Genomic DNA, 21,723 nt, shown 5'->3' with positions numbered 1-21,723 from the left:
CCCAACAAGACTTCCTCCTGACAGAGAATCTTTATTTTAAGAAATACACAACACAGCAATAAAGAAGTTCTAAATAGTAGTCAGAAAAATATCCCAGTGCAATCAAAATGCTTTTTTAAGCCCCAAAAGATTGCATGCTGTTCCAAAAGGGGAGAGTAATGACAAAGGTACGAATGGGCTCCCGGTGCCCAGCAAGTGGAGCTCACCAATTACCCCAAACCAAGTTCTCTCCTCAAAGTTGTTCTGTTAAAGGTTGACTTAAAGAGTATCTAAGGGCTCTTTTAGCAGAAGCATTTCTGTGCACTGTCACAAGGGTGCAAGCAAATAAAAATAATTGAAGCAATTGTCTCAGTTGTCTCCAGGGTTGTCATGATGATGTTGATAAAATCAAATAAAGTGGAAGTTATTGCACATTGTTAGTGAGCAGCACAGTTGTGAATTGGCAGTGGAGAAGCTGAAGAGCTTAAAAGGTTTGCTCATTATCTAGATTTATTGTTTTCAGTTGTGGGAAGATGTTGGCTAAGCAAAATAACATCATAATACCTGGTCTTGGTGGTGTGTTCTGAACAAAAATATTTTCTTGTTGTTTTTGTGGCTTTTATGGGATTATTAAAACATGCTGTGTCAATCCATACACTCTTAATGGATTTAGCAGCTTGGGTTTATCCTCTGTAGCCATTTTCTCTGCCTGTACCTCTGTGGAGAGCATGAATTTCTATGGCAGTGAAAGACAACCGAGATCGGGCACCCAAAAATGTTTGTGAAAACACGGACAGCAAAGCAAGTTCTGTGTTAGGCAGCAGCTCCGTGTCCCTGCAGCCTCTCCAGAGCTATTCCTGCTGGGAGGGAAGGTTTGGGCTTTGGCATCCTGCATCAATCAGGGCTGTGTGCCAGCCCAGGGTTTGGGGTGCTGTGCCTGGGGGTCTCACCCAGGTTTTGGGGGTGCCCTGGGCAGCAAGGCAGAATGCTGTAATACACAAATCTGCATCATTCACAAACTGCGTGCTGCCCTTGCCTTCATTTCCCCATCTCAAACTGCTCAGATCTTCATTTCCTCAGGGGCAGAGGGTCAGGACCTTCAGTCTGGGGGTGTTCCCTGAGAGCTCCCTTCATTTGGCTTCAATGAGGGTCTTGAGCACCTCCAACAGGCTCCTCTTGTGTTTGCTCTCCAGTAAAACACCCTTACAGAATCAATCCTCTTGAGATAGAGGAGCGAGACCTTTCCACTCAAGTATTTGATAAACTAATGTACCTTGGTAATGTGAGGTCACTGAATTCTTATTGGATTTGGTTACAGTTTGTCAGAGTAAGAATTGGCCATTATCAACCTGGAAAAGACTCTCAAGCAACATGATAACCTCACGTTTATTATTTTCCAATTTTCCCCCATACCTCATGTCTGCTCCATTTTTGAGGGTGTTGTTTACACTGCTGTGGCTCTCATAAACAAATTGCCATTTACTGAAAGCATTATTTTATGAGTGAATGGAACTTGTGATTTCCTGTAATAGCCAAGTGCAGCAATAGAAGGCTGTGACTTTTATCAGCTCAGCTGTTGCTGACCCATGAGTGGGAGCCAGCAGAGCCTTGGTGTGGCACTGCAGAGTGCCCAGAAATGCCCCCCTGCATCTCATTCCCTGCCCAAACACACAGGGCAGCCCCTAAAGCTTGGTTAGCAATGCTAATATTTCTTAGCAGTGACTAATTTTGTTTATTTAAGGTAAATACCAACCAGTCGTGCTGTTGCTGCTGCATTAATATCAGTCAGAGTGTCATTACATTAACTCAATAATTCTTGTTGGGCTCAGACAAATTGAATTCATGGTTATTTCAGTGCCAGCTGATTTTGTGGTGCTGATTAAAGAGCTGTGCTGGACCCTCACAGTGATCTGATATTTTATAAAAATAAGCTGCAGCTCCTTTTTGTGGATGTGTCTATGGGGAAAGCTCAGGGACTGAGCAGCACTTTCCTGTCCTTTGTTGGGATAACTCCTTTGTTGGGATAACTCCTTTGTTGGGATAACTCCTTTATTCTGGAGCTGGCTGGAGCTGAAGTTGGCTTTCTGTGGGATGGATTTTCCATTCTGTGCTCCAAGTGCAGACTGGGATCCCAACCCAGCTCCCAGCTGGGGCTGGGATGGGAACTGGTGTGACAAAGCTTGGCTGGGCTGCAAATGCACCAGACAGGTATGAGGGCAGACAACAGCAGATTGGGCACAAATCCCAAGGATTTGGGCGTTTTTCCAGCCCCCAGCAGAGGCAGGATTGTGAAGGTACTCAAATAGGATTATAAATCACCATTTGAAGAAGAGGACCTACTTAGAGGAGTTTGTGAGAGGAAATAAATCCAAAAAGACCCATGGGGTTCTTTTTTTCTCCTCTCACCAGAGAGAAAAATGTGTAATGAATGTCTCATGTCTGAAACACTGGGCTGGATTCATCAAAGGGAGTTAGTAATTACCAAATTGAGAGAATCATGAAGCGCTTTTCTAAATTTGAAAGGCTCATCAAGAATAGATCAGGAGCAGGCAAAATTAATAGTTATGAACTCATTTCCATAGAAATGGACTTATTAGCAAGCATGCCAGCTGCCTAAAATTATAAGGTCTTTTCCTTGTGCTTGCAGGAAATAATCTTTTTTTATAAAAGTAATTTTGACTTTTTATTTTTTATTGCTTCTCTAAACTAGAGTTTGGCAAAATCCTAAACCGGGAGAAAACTTCACTGGACAATAGAAACGTTTAACTAAAAAGAGAGAAAAGATTTGGAAAGGAGAAGTGATTTATAGTCCTTGGATTCCATTAGACTCTCCCCAAGAGTGCAAACTTATTTAAGAGAAAAATGAAATAAGTCTCCAGGAAAAGCTGAGAAATCTTGATAGGATAAAGTTTGGTTTTATGGGATTTAATGGCTGATAACAGCATGAGTTACAGTCCTTGTCTTCTCTGCTGGTGCATTTTCCCACTGGAGGCATTTTGTCTCCCCCAGGCCACCAAGAGCAAAGTTCTGCCCCCAGTTCCAAACCAGACCAAAAACTGAAGGTTTGCCCAGGGTGGAACCCCTGCTTTTAAAAAACCCTTCAGTGGTTATGCTGCACAGCCAGGAGGGAAATTGAAATGCAGGTGTTGGGATGGGAATTTATCAGCTAATGGAGCTGACATAAGTAAATGCTGACATTTGAGGTCTTGATTATGGTTTAATTTATCTCTGGTTTTACTTTAGCAACCTCCATCAATTTCAGCAGAAAAAGGCAGTGGTCTCCCACATGGTATTGCAGAGGATGGTTAATAAATTGCAGGAATTATGAATGTAATACCAGCCTTTCCAGCAGGAAACCTCTGTAGGATAAGAGATGAAGCAGCCAGTAGGTGAGCACTAGTCTGAACATGAGAGAAATTGACTTTTCAGGTTTTATCATGAGTTTGTACCAGCTGTAAGCTGGGAAGAGGCTCAGAACAAAGAGGGTGAATGCCCGGTGTCCCAGATACCACAGCACCTGGCATTGCTCCAAGGCTGCAGCTCTAAAGGGGACAAAAACCAGAATTTCAGAGAAAATTCATTCACCTGCTGGGGAACAGAGTGCAGGAAGCTGAATCCTGGTTTGCCAAAGCTGTGCATGCAGGGGAGGCTCTGCAGGTGAGAGATGGTTCAAGGCCATCTCCTGCAGCAGAAGCCCAAGAGGGAAGTGGAACCTTCTTTAATCAATATTCACATGTCATGCTGCTTAATTGGCTACTGAGACAAAGCAGAAAACCTCTGACAAACGTTTGGTGGTGTTTTTCCAAGCAGTGCTAAGGATTGTCTGTGGAACCAGGACTGAGACCTAGGAGGGAGGACGGTTGTGTTTGAATTCACCTGTTAGTGTGGTTTTGTTTGAATTCACCTGCTAATGTCTTTGTTTTGATTTGCCTGTTAATGTAGCTTTGTTTGAATACACCTGTTAGTGCACCTGTTAGAATTCACCTGTTTATATGGTTTTTTTAAATTTACCTGTTAATGCAGCTTTGTTTGAATTCACCTGCTAATGTAGCTTTGCTTTAATTCACCTGCTAGTGTAGCTTTGTTTTAATTCGCCTGTTCACGTAGATTTGTTTTAATTTACCTGTTAATGCAGCTTTGTTTGAACTCACCTGCTAATGCAGCTGCATCTGAGGAAGGTTTATGTATAAGATACAAGCCCAGTGTTGTGGTTTCTTTCTGGATGTGTAAAAGGAAAACCAGGAAAGGAATAATTGAAGGTGTTGTGGGCTGAACTCAAATGCCAGCCAGTGGGACCCATGGATTGGATTTGTCATTGCAGACTAACCTATTATTTAATTAGTGTCTCTGTACCCAAATCCTCCACTGGTGGTTTTGTTCTCATTTTGAACCACTCCTGGGTGGTTTTGAGAGTGGCAACTCTTGGCCTGAACAGGCTGAAGTGAAATTGCAGACCTAAACAAACCTTGACAGGCCCAATACCTAAATCCATAGTTAGTGGAAAGCTCATATCTGAATTTCAGTTCTGTGTTGTGAGCGTATTAATTGTATGCAATTTAGATAAAACAAACTGCTGGAGGTGATACACAGAAAACAATGAAATTCAGTTTATGTTTTTAGCAGAAATGGTTTAATTACATCCCTGTTATTATGTAATAAAATTTATCTTAAAAGGTTTTTGCTGGTTGTCTGGTTGGCCACACAAAAGATGCCTTAATAGCTTCTAGTTGTGCCTGGAGGTGGATATTATCTTCTGTCAGCATGGAAAATATTTATCCTCCAGGCATTGAAGCATATGTTTAGGTTGTTTGTTGTCAGAAAGAGAACATGAAAATCAATAATTCCCGCTCAGATTTTTTCCCCCCTTTACAATTCTCCTTCAGAAACATATGGCAAACCCAGATTCTGCCTCTGTGCATTTGGGGAGAGGAAAAGGATGTTTGGAGTCTCTGTTTTCTGCAGCAGCAGCTGAAACTGTGAGCACAGCTCAAGGAATGGCTGCTTTGGGGAGGGACACACAGACAATGAGCGTCCCACTGGCCTGGCACACAGAAAATTCAGATTTTACCCCCAAACTTGAGCAGTGTTGGTAAGATCGGGTGTTTCCGCAGCAGGAGCAGCAGCTGGCTCTGCAGCCAGAGCCTTTCCATCCTCTCCATGCCTGTCACCTCCACCAGGTCCCCTCACTGTCTGGGAGTCTGGAACTTGCATTCTTTGTAAATGTTTGTGTGTAAACTTTGCATGATTTGTGAAACAACTCAGTTTGTGGGAAGTTTGGATGAGCAAAGGTTGTTTCCTAAGCAGATCCCTGCTGAGGGTGCTCTGAGTGCTGCTGGTTAAAGCTTGGTGTCTGTTTGCTTCTCTGTAACACAAAAACAAGCTCTGTTTTTCTAACCTGAGGATTAATTATTAATATTTACATAGCTTTGGACCTGAGGAAAGTGATAAGAGTTGCTGTTGAGAAAGGAAGCAGAAGTAATTCTTAAATTCATTTCTGACTGCTGTGCATTTACATCCATTTCTTTACTTTTAAACTTTTATTTCCAGATGAGAAATATATGATTGCCATATAATTACCAGTCTGCACCACTGACGAGGAGAATGTTGTCATGAATTCAAAATAGGGATAATCTACCCCTCATTTATTGTCATGTATAATTTCTGCAAATCCATTTTTTCACTGAGATAAAGACCAGTTTGGGTTTGAAAGGCTTTTTTTTTCCCCTCCACAAGAGCTCATTTCTGGTAGAACATGAGGAATGGCCAAGTATTCTGTTGTTTTGCAGCATCAAAATTATAATAATGTTGTATTAAATAATTTAGCAACTTCTGTGCACTGCCTTTCCAAGGGCTTGTGGCTTATTCTGCAAGTTCATTGTGATTATGGAGAATGAATGCCTGAGTTTAATGGGAAAAATTTCAGGAAACTAAAAGATGAAGTTTCACCTTATTTAGAAAGTTCTGCACTTGTCCATGCGCAGTTTTATTTAGGTTTCTGTCAGTGTCTCAAGTCTGAGACGCTGAATTTAATGTGAATTTAATGGCGAGTAGGAAAGAGAAAAGCAAATCCGCTTTGCTATCAACACCCCAGTGACGATGTGGGGAATTTGCCTTGTTTTGCAGAGCAAACATGACCTCCTACGAGATCCTGCAGATGGATTTCGAGGTTGACAACGGCAGCAGCCTGGCAGGGGCGCAGCAGATCACCTGGCAGGTGGAATACCCGCGGGACGACTCCGTCAGCGAGCTCGTGGTGTCCGAGATCTTCGTCAGCCGCACCATGTTCGTGGGCATCGTGCCCCTTGCCATGGTAAGGACGTGTTCGTGATCCCTTTTCTGAGTGGTTTTATGGGAATTGTTCCTCTTTCCATGATAAGGACTTGCTCCTGATCCATTTTTTGAATGTCTTTATGGGAATCGTTCCCCTTGCCATGGTAAGGACCTGCTGCCAGTCCCTCTTCTGAGTGTTCTTATGGGAATTGTTCCTCTTCCCATGGTAAGGATCTCTGCTGGTCCCTTTTGAGTGTTTTTGTGGGAATTGTTTCTCCTTGCCATGGTGAGAACCTGCTCCTGATCCATTTTCTGAGTGTTGTTATGGGAATTGTTCCCTTTGCCATGGTAAGGACCTGCTGCTGATCCCTTTTCTGAGTCTTTTTGTGGGAATCATTCCCCTTGCCATGATGAGAACTTGCCAGTGCTCCCTATTTGTATGGGAATTGTTCCCTTTGCCATGATAAGGACCTGCTGATCCCTTTTCTGAGTCTTTTTGTGGGAATTGTTCCCCTTGCCATGATGAGAACCTGCCAGTTCTCCCTATTTGTATGGGAATTGTTCCCCTTGCCATGATAAGAACCTGCTGCTGCTCCCTTTTCTCAATGTTTTTATGGGAATCATTCTTCTTGCCATGGTAAGAACCTCTCCCTTCTCCCGATTTTCATGGGAATTATTCCCCTTGCCACGTTAAGAACCTGCTCCTGCTCCCTTTTCTGAATGTTTTTGTGGGAATTTTTCCTCTTGCCATGATAAGAACCTGCTGCTGATCCCTTTTGCTGAATGTTTTTGTGGGAATTGTTCCTTTTGCCATGGTAAGGACCTGCTGCTGTTCCCTATTTTTATGGAAATTGTTCCTAAGAACTCACTGCTTCTCCTTTTTGCTGAATGTTTTTATGGGAATCATTCCCATTGCCATGGTAAGAAATTCCCCCTGCCCTCTGTTTTTATGGGAAGCCATGGCAAGAACCTGCCCCTGCTCCCTTTTGCTGGATGTTTCCGCTGATCCTCGTTAGTATTCCAGGAATGGGAGCCTTTTTATTATAAGCTGCTTCCTATGCACCTGCTGCAAGCGATTTAAATGCAAAAAATCCATTTCAATAATATTTTATTTACCTGATGCGCCGTAATGGCTCCTTGGAAACCATTTGGGCCTTTTGTGAAAATCCTTTGCCGTTTGTGGGTTATTGGGCTGGTGCATGGCAATGGCTCCTGTGTCCTCTGGGTGTGGATGGCACTGCCAGGCTGAGCTCTGAGGGGGCTGCTGTCATTAGTGGGGACATTTTCGCTGAAATAAATTAGCTTTGCACATGTGGGAAGCTTCATTGCTAAACCAAACAACGGGGCTGTTCACTGCTCTGCTTTCCCCCAAAAGAGCCAAACAGTGCAGTGAGCTGCAAAGTGCCAATTTAATAAAAGATTTAATAAAAGGCCTGGTTTGAGTTGCACAGAAAGGATAAAATACCTCCTGAAAATGGAGATGTCCAGCAGGTTAAGGTGTATGAGAGCAGGAAGCTTGAAGCTGATTATTTATTTTAAAAATGCAAATATCTCCTGGTAAAATCAGAGGCACCTTTTCCAGGAGGAGCCTTTGAGCTGTGTTTGGCCTGATGGACTTTTTAATATCAGAGCTTTGCACAGGAACAAGGATTTCATGGGGAAATTGAGGGTAAAACCAGAGAAACAGCATTTCCTCAGAAGCACCCACCCTTTCTAACTTGGTTCCTCATGAACATTTGCGCTTCATCCCATACCTGCCAAAGCATTTTCTACTAAAAAAGCTGAAAGGGATTGGATGGGCCTGCTTGCACAGGGGAAATAAATAAATAAATGCTAATTCCTAAAACTGTGCAAATTAACAAATTGGCTTTTCCTTCAGTACTCTGTTATTATTTGGTGTTTATGTAGTGTTTTATATTTTTGGAACTCTTTGTAGACATTAATTAATCAGACCTGAATAAACTAAGCTTGATGAGAATAGAAAATGAAATGGAAATGAAGTCACTCTCATTTAGTTTTACCTGTTTCTGAATGACTTCTAAGTCCCTTTTTATATTCTTAAATGTACTTTTAAAGCACTTAATCTTACAGAACTCTTGCTTATTATCTCTAAAAACTATTTTGGTTAGAAAAGAGGAAGAATTTATACCTTTAGGAACAAGTGACAGCAGGGATGAGTGGCTTTGAAGACTGTAAATGCTGCTTTGTCAGCTAAACTCTTTTGTTTAGGCTTTAATTCAGCTAAAAAAGCAGGGATGCACCAAGGGAAATACGGGTTGGGTATTAGGAAGAAGTTTTTTACAGAAAGGGTGAGAAAGTTCTGAAATGTGATAAAGTTCACATTGGAGTCCCCATCCCTGGGTGTGTTTAACAGAGCCTGGATGTGGCACTGGGGGCCAGGGTTTGGCTGAGGGGTTGGGGCTGGGCTGGGCTCAGTCTTGAAGGGCTCTTCCAACCCGGTGATTCTGTGAATTCTGTGAATTCTGTAATTCTGTGAATTCATTGAATTGATTCTCCCAACATTTGGTGCCCAGATGAACACACTGAACTCACACCCCCCCAGTAAAGGTGATCCATTCCCTCAAACACAGCAGAAGAACAGATCAGGGTGAGGAAATCACAGCCAGAGCTCTTTTTGGTGCCTCTGTTATGCTGCTGAATATCAGGGGAAAATCTGCTATTCTGTTTTCTGCTGTTAATTCCCATTGCTGACTGCAAACACAGCAGGTGATTATTTTATAATGTTTATGGCATTGATATAGGCTGGGAGCTGTGAGTCTGGTTGGTGTCTGATGCAGCAGAAGGTGTGTTTTAGCATCCAGAAGGTCCAGCAGAACATTCTAAACTTGGATCTAAACTAGACAGCTTGATTTATCTTAATATAAAAATGTGATATAATAATCCTGCAAAGTGGAAGTGCATGTCCTGCTAATTACAGAAACTGATAGCACAGATAAATCTGCTCTGTCCAGCGATGATATAATCCTGTAATTCTCAGTTATTGCTCTTGATCTAAGCAGACATCATCTGCAATTGCCGTAGCTGTGGAAAGTTGGTGGTAGCAAGGTCGTCAGTGGAGTCTGGCACTCCTGGCATGCAGAAACAAACACTGCCCCAGCTTCCAGTCTGTCACCCAGGCTTCTGTCACCAACACCTGGGGTTTGGTTAATCTGTTACCTAACTAACAGTTGGCAAAAATATAAAGAAAATGAAAAAAAATTAAAATCCAGGTCTTTTAGAGAGTTTCTAGGCAACCAGGACTTAGTTAAAGTAAAGAATGAGACATTGAAGAGATGTATCTTAACTGGTTTATGTAAGCAGGCTCCAGCTGGGGCTGAAGGCTTGAGGAACAATGGATTTATTAATAGAAAAATAGCTGGCATTGTGTCCTTATGTGGGGAAAGGATGGCTCGGTCTGTGGCTGGCAGCCCTGCTCCCTCAGAGGTCCATGCTGAAATCCTGGCTCTGTAGGAATGGAACTGTGAGTCCCAGGCTGGCATTGTTCCAAAGCATTTTCAATGCTTCAGGATCAATATTTCCTCAGGGCTCTGTGCCCCTCAGCCTCAGACATTTCTGTTTTCTACCAGAATCTGAACAATGTTTTCAGGAAGTTTGTTTCCTCCCCAAAATGGGAGCTGTTGGTGAAATCAAGGTTTCCTGAGGTTGTGAGTCCCTCACACACCTGGCTGTGCCTGCTCTGCTGAGGTTCCTTTCAATGGGAGCCTGGAGAATTGCATTTCTGGTTCCTGCCAGACAAGAACACCCAGAAAAATTGTCCTTAAAGTGCCCATTTCTGTGACTCAGGCTGAAATGGGATTGCTGAGGGCAACACTTGGCTGATTTGTTTGAGAAAAAAACCTTTTTATTTATTTTATTTTTTATTTTAAATATTTTAAAATAGCTTAAATATATTTATTTTAAATAATTTTAAATTTTATTTATTATATTTTAATCTTTATATATTATTTTTTACTTAAGAATTTATTTTTCTTACAAAAATCATGATTTGCTAATGGAATTTATATTTAGAGAGCAGTTAAAGGAGCACACTCAGTCCAAGGTGGAAGGTGACACCGACTTAGAAAGCAGCACCTCAAAGTAAACCAGAAAATGTCACTCTTGAGCAGCTTTTCCTTTGCCTACTCTGGGTTTGGGTATAAAAACCAAACCCACTTCATTCTCAAGTATAAAAAAGCCAGGATCAGTCATTTCTAGCAAACCCAGATGATTTATGTATCTCTCAGAAGTTGGTTAAATGCATTTATGTGCAAAATTGTCCCCTATGTGTTTATCCCTTGCACTTAATGCATATTTCTTACTTGAAATCACATTGACCTTTGGCTTTGCAGTTCCTTTTTAACAGTGCCTTTGTGTTGTACTTTGCATGCAAAGGAACCTGCCCAGAATGGGATTTTGTCCTTCCCAACATTCACTGATTTATTAAAAAAAATTAAATATAAATTCAGTCCAGAGTGGATCTTCATCCCAGAAATATCAGGGATTATCAACATTGTTTTAAAATAAAACTGGAATCTGTGGCTCCCAGATCACAGATTTCAGTGTGAATTTTAACACTGATTAATGGCAGCAGGATTGAAGCCTTGAGCTTTCCTCAAGTCCCACATTGGAAGGATTGATTTTATACTCAGAGCAAATTAACTACTGTGGAGAGAGTGCAGAATAGGAAAAAAGAGATTCTTCTTTTGTATTATTTTATTTCCCATGCCCATAGCAAGTGTTTTATGTCTCTGCAGCAGAGATAAGATCTTGTGCAATTATTACCATCTCCAAATTAATTGTCATAGAGAATTAAATGGTTTTGTTTTGTCAGGCTGCTCCTAAAACCACGGGGTGAATTTTATGGAGAAAGATGAAAATTTAAAAAGATTTCTTGGAACACATCAACCAAAACACAGAGCACTGAAGGTTTATTGAGTTTGATCAGGGGAAGGCTTTGAAACACTGAGAGGGAATTTGTGGGAGCAGGTGTGAGGAATGTCCTCATGGGCCGGGACTGGGCAAGGCCAGAATTATCCCTCTGGAAATATTCTGTTTTAGGAGAAAAATAACACCATTTTTTTCTTTCTTCTTTTTTTTTTTTTTTTTTTTTTTTTTTTTCTTGAAGTGAAAATGTCTCATTCTGAATATGGCAGATAGGAAGATTTTGGTCATGTCAGCATTCTTCTTCAGTGAGTGAGAATTCTTCCAAAAGTGAAATTCCAGACAAATCTCTTCAATTTCATCAAGTGTTTCATTTTTAACTGGACTGTGTTTTCCAAAGGATATCACATTTTTTTTCCTCTTTCAGTCTAATTCTGGGCATGTGAAGTAGGTTTTGGAACGGCTCAATGTGAACCATTATCCCTTTTTTCCGCTGCTCAGTTAAACATCCTCTACCATTTAATTTTGAGAGCGAAAAAGAAAGAAACTAAAGGAAAATTTCCTATTGGTGGGACAAAAATAATGGCATTTTGAGTGTTTCCATGAAAGCAGTGTGACATGACAAATTTTAAGAAGCTCTGTGAATACTATTAATATTTATGATGCACTCAAGAAAACAGCTATTGTGTGCCACATCCATCAAAGATAAGAACTGTATTCTGCTGTGTTGGGTGATAAACATTGAATGACAATAGCTGGAGATTATGTGAGGTTTTCATCCTCGTGTTGAGTAAAGCACCATGTTATTCCACTGAGAACCAACAATTTGCTTTCATGAAATTTGATACACTTGCTGATACTCCTTACAATCAGAGTCCAAAATATTAATGAACATGCAGAGAGGGCTGATGCCAAATGCTGCAGATCCTTGGGGACCCAGGCAGCATTTCCCACCAATCCACCTCTTGGAAATCCCTCTGGATCTGCCCAGATCACAGAGATTTCCCCAATATTGTCAGTTGGGTGACAAGGGCAGGGCTGGATTGTCTGTGCCATGGGAACCCTGTGCTGGTCCCACAAACCATCCCCTAAATGTGGCTGGGGTCTCCTAAGCCCGGCCTTGCTGTAAAATTCAGTTTTGGAGCTGATTTATGATCACCTGGGGACAGACAAAAGGGATTTTCCTTTGCTTGCTCTGGGATTGGGTATAAAAACCAAACCCACTTCATTCTCAAGTATAAAAAAGCCAGGATCAGTCATTTCTAGCAAACCCAGATGATTTATGTATCTCTCAGAAGTTGGTTAAATGCATTTATGTGCAAAATTGTCCCCTATGTGTTTATCCCTTGCACTTAATGCATATTTCTTACTTGAAATCACATTGACCTTTGGCTTTGCAGTTCCTTTTTAACAGTGCCTTTGTGTTGTACTTTGCATGCAAAGGAACCTGCCCAGAATGGGATTTTCTCCTCCTCCTCCTGCTCCCAGCACATTTTGCTGTCCCTGCTTCCACCAGAGCTGTGGCTGCTGCAGGGATGGGTCCCCGGCACAGGCTCTGCTCTCTCCTCTCCATCCTGGAGATCAGAGTGATGGTGCCTCAGCTCTGCCCCTCGCAGGCCTGTTGAGGAAAGAATCTCTGGTTTTGGATCGATTGGTGGGGATCTGGAGCGGCTTTGGGCAGCTTTTGGGGTTTCTGACCAAAGCTGGGTGTGCAAGAGGTGATGTGCTGCCCATACAGCAAGGGGAGGAGGACAGCAGCCATTCCTGCACCAGAATGAGCTCAGGGCTCTCTGATCCATGTGGACAATTACCATTCTTAGAAAATCCTCTCCAGGCTGCTCAGGCACTGAATTCTTGTTAGAATAAGTGTTTCCAATAAGAAATGTGCAGAGGAAATGCTCAGGTGGCTTCTGCTGAGCTGGGACACCTCTGGTCCATTAGATTTGTTTCCTTTAATGGCAGATTTTCTGATGGGAGCTCAGGGTTCCTGGGGAGGATCAGGGGCGGTGGGAGCTCCTGCAGGGCAGGGTGAGGCGCAGGGACCCTCGTGAGGGGGTGATGGTCACAGGGATGAGCTGAGGATGAGCTGAGCCTGCCTGGGGGCTCCGAGCGCCACCAGGACCCTCCGCTCTGCTGCAGGGAGCTGCAAAGCTTCCCCTTTGTCTGCCTAAAAATCTCTTTATATTCCTTAACAATTCCCCAATAATCTGGCTCATCTGTAAATTTTTTCAACGTGCTAACTCTGGTTTTATTGCCAATTAGCATTCTAGACTTGATCCACAGCTGATTGGGCAGTAATTTGAACCCAAGCCCTCAGCAAAAGGGCATCATTTGTAAAACAGAGAAGAAATCTCAGAGATGCTGAAATTACTGTTAATTAAATCAGCACGTGAATATAATGGACACACATGAACAAAATGATGTTTGTTTTTGAGCTGTTCTGCTAGCTGGGCAGGAAGCATTATTAGGAATATTTAGTAGCCTGCATTTATTAGTTGTACAGCAAGATGAGTCCTTTCTGCATATATTAACTTTGTGTATTGTGTATATATGTATATATAATACAATATTTCTTCTGTACAGGCTGCAGTGAAAGCTTTCCTTTCTAAACAATCATTTGTGTTCTGCACAGCTCCTGTGCAAAGCTGCCACTGACCTCAGTGTAGTTATTTCTGATTTACATGGTCCCAGTACAGTTGGGCTCGGGAATTATTTTTCATGTAATTTCTATTTTTTAAATTAAATTTCAATAGCAGCATAAAGATGGAGCAGAGCAGCAATCCAAGAGCTTTGGAAGTTGTAATGCAGCCTGTGAGCAGCTATTGTGTGTGAAGAAATTTCTTGCAAAGGTGCCTGAACTTTACTGGAAATGCTAAACTGCAGCTTTATTAATATGATCAGGATACTCCAGCCCAGAGCTTTGGGACAGCTTTGGGATATTCTGCATTGCTCAGTGCTGAAGTTTGGGAATCAGCAGTTCCCAGCCCTGCCTCCTGTGGGGCTGGAGGTGCATTTTGTGGGGTTGGCAATTTTTGGTGAGCTCTTCCAAAATCCATCCGAGGCAGAGGAGAGCACTCTGGGGAGGGCAGGGAGAGCAGGCACTGCAAATTCCAGCGGTTCACAGGGAATAAATACATTTATTTATTTGTCATGAATGGAGGGGAAGGAACAGGCCCAGAGTGTCAAGGGGTGAGAAGTTGGCATCACAGGAATGTGGGAACAAGGACAGGGAGGAGCTGACAGAGTTTTGCATCATCTCTGGGACCTCGGGCTTTGGGCTGGTAAATGCATTGGGATGGCAACAACTCTGATCATTCCAGCTGGGAATGTCACTGCCCAAAGCTCAGTGCCATGAGGGCAGCATTGGTGAGGCTGCTGTGCTTGGGAGAGAGCCCAAACCTGCCCTCCTCAATTCCTGTTATCCTCAATTCTTTCTCACCTCAATTCTTTCTCACCTCAATTCCTGCCCCTGCTTCTTAATTCCTGCTCTCCTCAATTCCTGTTCTCCTAATTCCTGCCCCCCTTAATTCCTGCTCTCCCAACTCCTTCTCTCAATTCCTGCCCTCCTCAGTTCCTTGCCCTGACACACTGCTCACAGCCTGTGTTTGCAGTTGCTGCCTGTGCTGTGTCCCTGTAAGGTTGTTGTAAAGAGTGAAAGGAAAAGGCAGAAATTCTAACCCCAAAATTAAGCTTCATTCATCCCCCTTCCTCCCCCTGTTGTTTCCTTGTGGTCAGGAGCATTCTTATGGTGTCGGCTTGGCCCTGCAAAAGAGGAGCCATGAGAATTGAGTGTGATAGACAGAAGATGTGGGGCCCTGTGGGCCCTGCAGTGCCAGGAACGGGTTAACAGCCCTGATGTGCTCCTCCTTGCTGGGGACTGAAGTGCAAACAGAGCATTTGATCTCGGTGTCTCATTAGTGTGTCATTTATCCCGAGTGTGTGCATGGCAGAATGCATTTGATCTGTGCAGACTCAAAGCCCCTCATTGTTTCAGGCTCCATTTCGAAGCTCACCTAATGAAGAGTAAATTTCAAAGGGAAAACCACACTGTTGAATTCCATGTCAGAACAGGGAGCTGGAACAGCTGTGGAGTCTCTGGATTGCCAGCCCAAATCCCGCTGTGCCCACAGAAATCAGAGATATTTACCTGTGGCATTGCCTGGTTTTAGGGCCCAGAGTTTCTGTGCAAGCAGCCTCAGCCATGTGGGCTGTGATGGACAGTGAAACCCTTCATCCAGGGCTCCCCCAGCTCAGATATTTCTGATTTTCCCTCTTTCCTTGTGGGCTTTTCAACTCACAGTATAGATGGACTTCCCACTTCATCTGTAGCTTAAATTCAAGTATTACCTATTGCTTATCAGTTGCATAAGTTCTCTTTATTATGTAGCTTACACAACAGAATGAGCATCAAGCTGTTTGGGTTCTGTGTTTGTAAAATCACTTCAGCATTGCTGCTGTTTCCATGATGACCTGCTAAAGAAAAAGGAACATTCCCAGTGGTCTCTAGTTTCTATCCCATAATGTGAATTTCAGTCCACAAATAAGAATAGTTTGTTTTGTGAAAAAATGTTCAGGCTAAGAATTATTCACAGAAAATAACTCTGATAAATGAGTACATTTTCAAGTTTTCCATGGTCATGATCAATTGGCAAAGAGGAAAAGGAATGCAAAATTAATCAAATAAATTATTCATTATATTCACTCAACTATTGCTAACAGTGAATTGTCTAGACAGTAATTACTAATTTTTAACCTATGCATGTTCACATAACACTATTGTGTGAATAGGTTCAGTATACAGTGGCTTGAGATAATAGTAATGGATGTAAGTCAACTAGCAGGTGATTTTAATTGGGAAATTATATTGGATTTTTCTATTGAACTTCCATAAAACATTACATAAATATTGAATCTCCTCAATGTTTTTTTTTCCAGCTGAAAATACAGACACACAGAATTCTGTGCTAGTTTGATCAGTGCATAAGCAAACATCATTTTTTTTATTATTATTATTTTAATTCTGCTGTAAAACTCTCAAGAAAACCATTAAGTTCAGAACCCAGCAGGAATCTACAAGGGATATTTTCCATTTCAGTGGTGATTTTCCAGCCGTAGATTTGGATCCTTGAGGAGGGCTGGGGTTGCACTCAGGGTCAGTTTGCTGCAGAGCGGATCCTTCCACTCCACTGCTGTGGCAAAAATTCAGCATTTTGGGTTTTTTTCCCTGTGTTTCCCAGGCAATACGGGAAGGAATCTGCCCCTACTGGGATTTGCTGGGTGGAGCTGGTGCTCCCTTCTGTGGGTGTGACAATGCAGAAAATTGGGATTGCGATTCCCTTGACTTCTATTTTTATTTTTTTTCCAGAAATCTCTATTACTGCTACAGTTAATTAGAAAAGAGATTGAAAAGAAAGTAGAGGAATCATAATTTCAGGTGTATTTGGTACTTGTGCCCTGTGGACTAATTGGGAGCTGGGAATTTTGTGGCTCTGAGCTGATCAGAAGCTGTCATTTACAAAGCTCTTCCATCTCCCTTCAGGTGCCTTGCCTGGAGAGGAAAATAGCAGGAAACCCACACAAACAATTGGAAATGGTGCAAAAACTAGGACATTGTGAAAGGATATTTGCATAAAGTGTTGGTTTTGTGTGTGTCAGCTGCATCCTCTGGGATCTGGCTTATAGACATTAAAACCTATCCACGTAGAGCTGCCATTAACCCTAATGCCAGCTCTGATTCTGACTTCCTGTGTGCTTAATGTTATCTTAATGCAATTTGATTTGGTATTTAATTGCAGTAATTTAATTAATGGTTCTGTAAATAAAAAGGCAGAGTTGTGGCCTCCTGCACGCACAGATACGCACAGCAAGCAGCTCCTGGGAGATTTGAGTTTCTGTGTCTTAGAGTTTAACCCTAAGGGTGTATGATAAAGTGCCCAAATCCCAAAATAACTCTGTAATGGTGTTTGCACTGGAATGTTCCAGTGTTAGTTCAGGCTTGTGGGAGGAGGGTGGCATTTACACCCTAACCCATGGATTTCTCCCTAATGCTTGTGGTGGAATAGGTCACCTCTCGCACAGGAACTGCTTCCTTGTGTGACTGCATTACATTTAAATTAGTTCACAAAGACTGGGTTATTAATGAAACTGTTACTAATTGGACAATTGCTATTAATATTGTTACAGGATCCTGTTGGCCCAGGGGGTTATTTGCAAGTCAGAGCTCGCAGGTGTTTCTAACCCTGCTATTGATGTGCCTTTGACCTTCTCTAACACATGCTGCTCGTGTCTGCTGCACACTTAAAATGTCTATTAAATATTGATTAGTCTCCCTTATAAACCATTTATAAATAGAAGCATGTAGTATAAATGTAACCTAAAATCATTAAGGCTACATGGTGTGCAAGTTAATAGGAGCAATGTTGGAAAGTTAGGGAGTGCATGAATTGAGGGAATTGGGTTCATAAACTCTTTTCTTAGTGCAGGATGGTGGAGTTCCCATGGAAGTCAGGGATTTCTCCTAACATCCACTGAAGGTTTTCCTCTTTTTAAAAATTTATTTACAAACAAGAGGTGACATTAAACCCAAATCTTTTTCCAGGGTAGAGCTGCATAAAGCACAGCTTCAAATACTTATGCAAAGGAGGAGGAACATCCTCTGTTCACATATGGAGAAGAGGTCCAGGTTCCCCAGTGAAATGCAAAGGTGTTCTGCTGATGTTAATGGAATTCTGCTGCATTCCCTACACCATAAATCACAGCCAGCTGTTGCTAAATCAACTCCAGCCTAAACTGAATTCAGTATAAGCAGCGTCCCATTGCAGCACAATTGCTGGCTCTTAAGCTTGGAGGTAAATCACATTTATGTCCCTTCAAATCCATTGCTGGTATAAGGAGATCTGAGTAGGACCCTTTGCCTGAGCTTGCATTGCCTTGGGATTTGTTATTGCAGAATTTCCCTGAGGTTACTGTGCCCGTGGGTTTATTTTGGGCATGGCCCCTAAGGACACACCAGATTCTGTTGTCATTAACAGGGCTGTCATTATTCTGTTGTCATTAATGGGTATTTAGATGGGCAATGTCCAACTCTGGTTCAAGGCCTGATGTGCTCTGAAACCCCACAAACCAGGGTGGGAATGCCAAGTCCAACCTCCCAGGCAGTGACAGCAATCACCAGGCCTTTCACATGCCAGGGGAAAAATCAGAAAGATGGAAACAACAATGAACCAACAACGGTTCAAATGCTTTCTTTGAAAGCATCTCTTGCCGTTGCAGCTGCCTCCCTTCTGTGTGATGACATCTCCCTGCTCAGATGAGCAGCAGGATCAGCCAGGCACAGGCTGTGCAGTTTTCACTCAGCACTCAGTGCCTGTACCTGACCCCCAGCTCTTAAAAGCAGAACAATTAAGCCAATCCCAAAGAGGATTACAATTGAGAATTAGAGGCTATAAATGTGATTTAGCACAGAGTGCTGAGCGTGACAAATCATTTATGTGCCCAGGCCTCACTAGTTCTGCAGTGAGTTCCATTTGGAAGCGTGGAGCAGGCTCAGCCCTGGTGCAGTGTCAGGAGCAGCTCCTGCAGCTCAGCTCTGGCCGGGCTGCAGAACCTCTCCTGAAACACAAAATGCCATCATTTCTGTCAGCTCCTTAATCATGGGAGGGAATCCAGGGCATGAATGTGCCAACCAGGCTCCCAGGTTGTTTTTCTTTTGGAAGAGCTTGACTGAAAGTTTGATTGTAGGAGGGAATCCAGGGCATGAATGTGCCAACCAAGCTCCCAGGTTGATCTTTCTTTTGGAAGAGCTTGACTGAAACCTTGATTGTAGCCCAAGGACAAGGCAAGGTGGGCTCAGGGTTTTGTGTTCATGTGGCTGCAGGAGATCTTGACACAAAAACTTGCCAAAACTTGCGCTTTAGTGTATCAAAGAGAAGAGTTTCTTGAATGTTTTCCCGCTGTGAGTTCCTCTGTGAGAAGTTTGTCTGAGTCACTCCTCCAGAAGCTGTTGAGTGTTTCATTGATAAATGAAGATATTTCCCCATGCAGAAGGAACATTAATAGCATGCACGTGTGTTTGCATGTGTCTGTGTATTGAGTTGCCTTGGAAACAAGGAGAGAAAGCTCCATGGACCAGGACATGCTTTCCATTCAAGGAACACTTGTGCTATTGTAAAACCACATGCAAAAATAATCCAGTTCATTCATGCAGTCTGGGAGGATCTTGCTGCAGGGAGCAGCCTGTGAGTGTGTAAAAATGACAGAAATCTGTGATAGTGTCCCCAGAATGAGGGAAGAGATGAGAATGTTGACTCCATATTTCAGAAGGCTGATTTATTATTTTATGATATATATTATATTTAAAGGAAATGATATATTAAAGCTATATAATATTTATATAGTTTTAGTATGTAAAAAATTTACTAAAAGAATAGAAGAAAGGATTTCATCAGAAGGCTTGCAAGGAATAGAAAGCAATGATAATAAAATCTTGTGACTGACCAGAGTCCCAATACAGCTGGACCTGTGATTGGTCATCAAGTAAAAACAATTCACATGCTGGGTAAACAGTTCTCCAAATCACATTCCAAAGCAGCAAAACATGGAAAAGCTGAAGTTTCACAGCTTCTCAGGAGAAAGGATCCTGACAAAAGGATTTCTCATAAAATATGTCTGTGACAGAAATCCACTTGACTCTGCTTTTGAGCATATTGCTGAGCAAATGGGTTGACATTGTTGAAGCTGCTAATAAGGTGGGAAAAAAGGAATGTATGTGAGTTATCCAGAGCCCTGGCAATGCTCCACATGTGAGTTAAAGTCACCAAGACACAGAACAGGCCTTGAGTGTTCACATTGCAAAACAAAGCGGACAATTTTACCTTATGTGTAAGAACAGCTGCTTCAGCATATTGCCCTCAAAGACAGCATGTTGAAACAGCTGTCCAAGTGTTCTGGAGGTTAATCTACTCAATTAATCATTGTGGGTTTATTTTCTATGTATAATCATGTTTGTGCTGTTCCTTGTGGGCACGTGAACAAAATATTGAATATAAAGTTTTAGTCATCAGTGAAACGCCTGTCAGAACACTTGGAGGGAAAAACTCTCTTTAAAGTGACTCTTGGAGAGAGAAATGGGGGCTTCCCTTGGAGCAGCTGGAGTCACACAGTGCCCCCTCCCCGTGGTGCTGCAGAGGTGAGGATATGATGTAAAATTAACAGGTGTGGTTGTTGTGGTGCCCAAACAATCTGCAGTGAGACTGCCCTGGACAGAGGTGTGTTCTCAGGGTGCTGTGCTCTGAAAATCACACTCTCACAAAAAGGCACAGCTCCCACCTCAGCTGAGCTCATTGTGCAGCATTTTGTGAATGAAACCCCAGGACCTCGCACATTTTCTGCATATTATTCACTGCCAAGGAATTGTAAACAGCCACTGTCAGAAAAATCCTCTGGCAATCCATTTGACCAGAAATAAATAAGATCTAAACATCATTCCCAACCTTTCTAAATATCACTGCACATGTAAAAATAGCAAAATCTTTATATATCATATCCCAGTGCACCTTTCATGTCAGTGTTTTTTCAGTCAAAGGCAGGGTTTTGTTTACCCCAAGAGACCATGCAGAACAAGTGGGAAGAGCTGTGACAAAAGTTGGTGAAATACAGACTAGAGCAGCTACACACAGCTAATGCTTAATGGAGTCTGCAGTCCTTTCCTCTGCCTTGAATCTCCCAGATTATATTGGTTTATTCCCCTCTGGACTGAATAGCAGTGCGTGCTGGAGTGAGGCTTTTTAGATTGAAACTCTGCTTTGGGATTCTTGCCCAAAAAGGAGAAAAAGCAAAGCACACTGCAGAGGAGGAGCTGCTGCTCCTGCCCAGCTGCCCAGGCTGGCTCTGGCCCTGCTCTGTCTCATTTACCTGGCCAGGAACCTCCTCCTCTCCTCCACCCCTGTCTCCACTCGTCTGCAGGGAGAAATGCAGGTGCAGTTTTATTCCAGCTTGTTCTCCATAATAGCTCTTGTCAGATTGCATTGGGTCTGTGCACCAGAATTAATTGCAATGCTGCTGGGAGAAAAATCCCAAACTAAATCAACAGCAACCTGCACAACTGCCTTCATTAGCCAGGAGGAAGGAAAGCAGCACTGAAGTGCCACGTTTGAGAGTGTAACTGGTGGGCAGGGAGCTGAATGCCAGTGCCATTGGACAAAAAATGAAAGCCTTTAAATAGAAAGGTGAGTTTGATGTAGTTGTGACTTCAGGAGCATGACCTCGGTTGACCATTTTGTATTGGCGTGAAAACAAATTTGCAATAACACAAGAGAATGCAGAGGGAAATGTTTGATTACCTTGTGCCACTTGTTGTTAGAGGAGTGTTCTGGAAGTTTTTGGGCTTTTGGAAAATTCTTGCATAGTAACAAAGGAACAATGATTTTTGTTTCAAGGTCCTGTTTATCCATTGTTGCCTGGAAAAATTGAAAATGCAGTAGCTTAAATAAGATACTTGAACCACCATGTTGAATTTGATTTAGGTAAGAGTCTCCCTTTTTGGAGGAACACTATGAAAACAAACTTTAGGAATTATTGCCCCCCATCTGTGCT

At 42.5% G+C, this 21,723-nt stretch overlaps 1 protein-coding gene across 2 annotated transcripts in view; it reads left to right on the top strand.

Moving 5' to 3' along the window:
* The window catches only part of LOC102068110 (transmembrane protein 132B), a 212,072-nt gene that overhangs the window by 138,493 nt on the left and 51,856 nt on the right, over nt 1–21,723 (top strand). For both annotated transcript variants that reach the window (XM_074554626.1, XM_074554627.1), the window contains one exon: nt 6,103–6,289. In XM_074554626.1, coding sequence (XP_074410727.1) covers nt 6,103–6,289 — 187 coding nt within the window. The remainder of the gene's footprint in view (nt 1–6,102; nt 6,290–21,723) is intronic.

This window comes from Zonotrichia albicollis, chromosome 18 (assembly GCF_047830755.1).
Source record: "Zonotrichia albicollis isolate bZonAlb1 chromosome 18, bZonAlb1.hap1, whole genome shotgun sequence".
NCBI classification, from domain to species: domain Eukaryota; kingdom Metazoa; phylum Chordata; class Aves; order Passeriformes; family Passerellidae; genus Zonotrichia; species Zonotrichia albicollis.
Note: the sequence above shows the minus strand (reverse complement) of the source record. Positions and strands in the feature narration are given on the sequence as shown.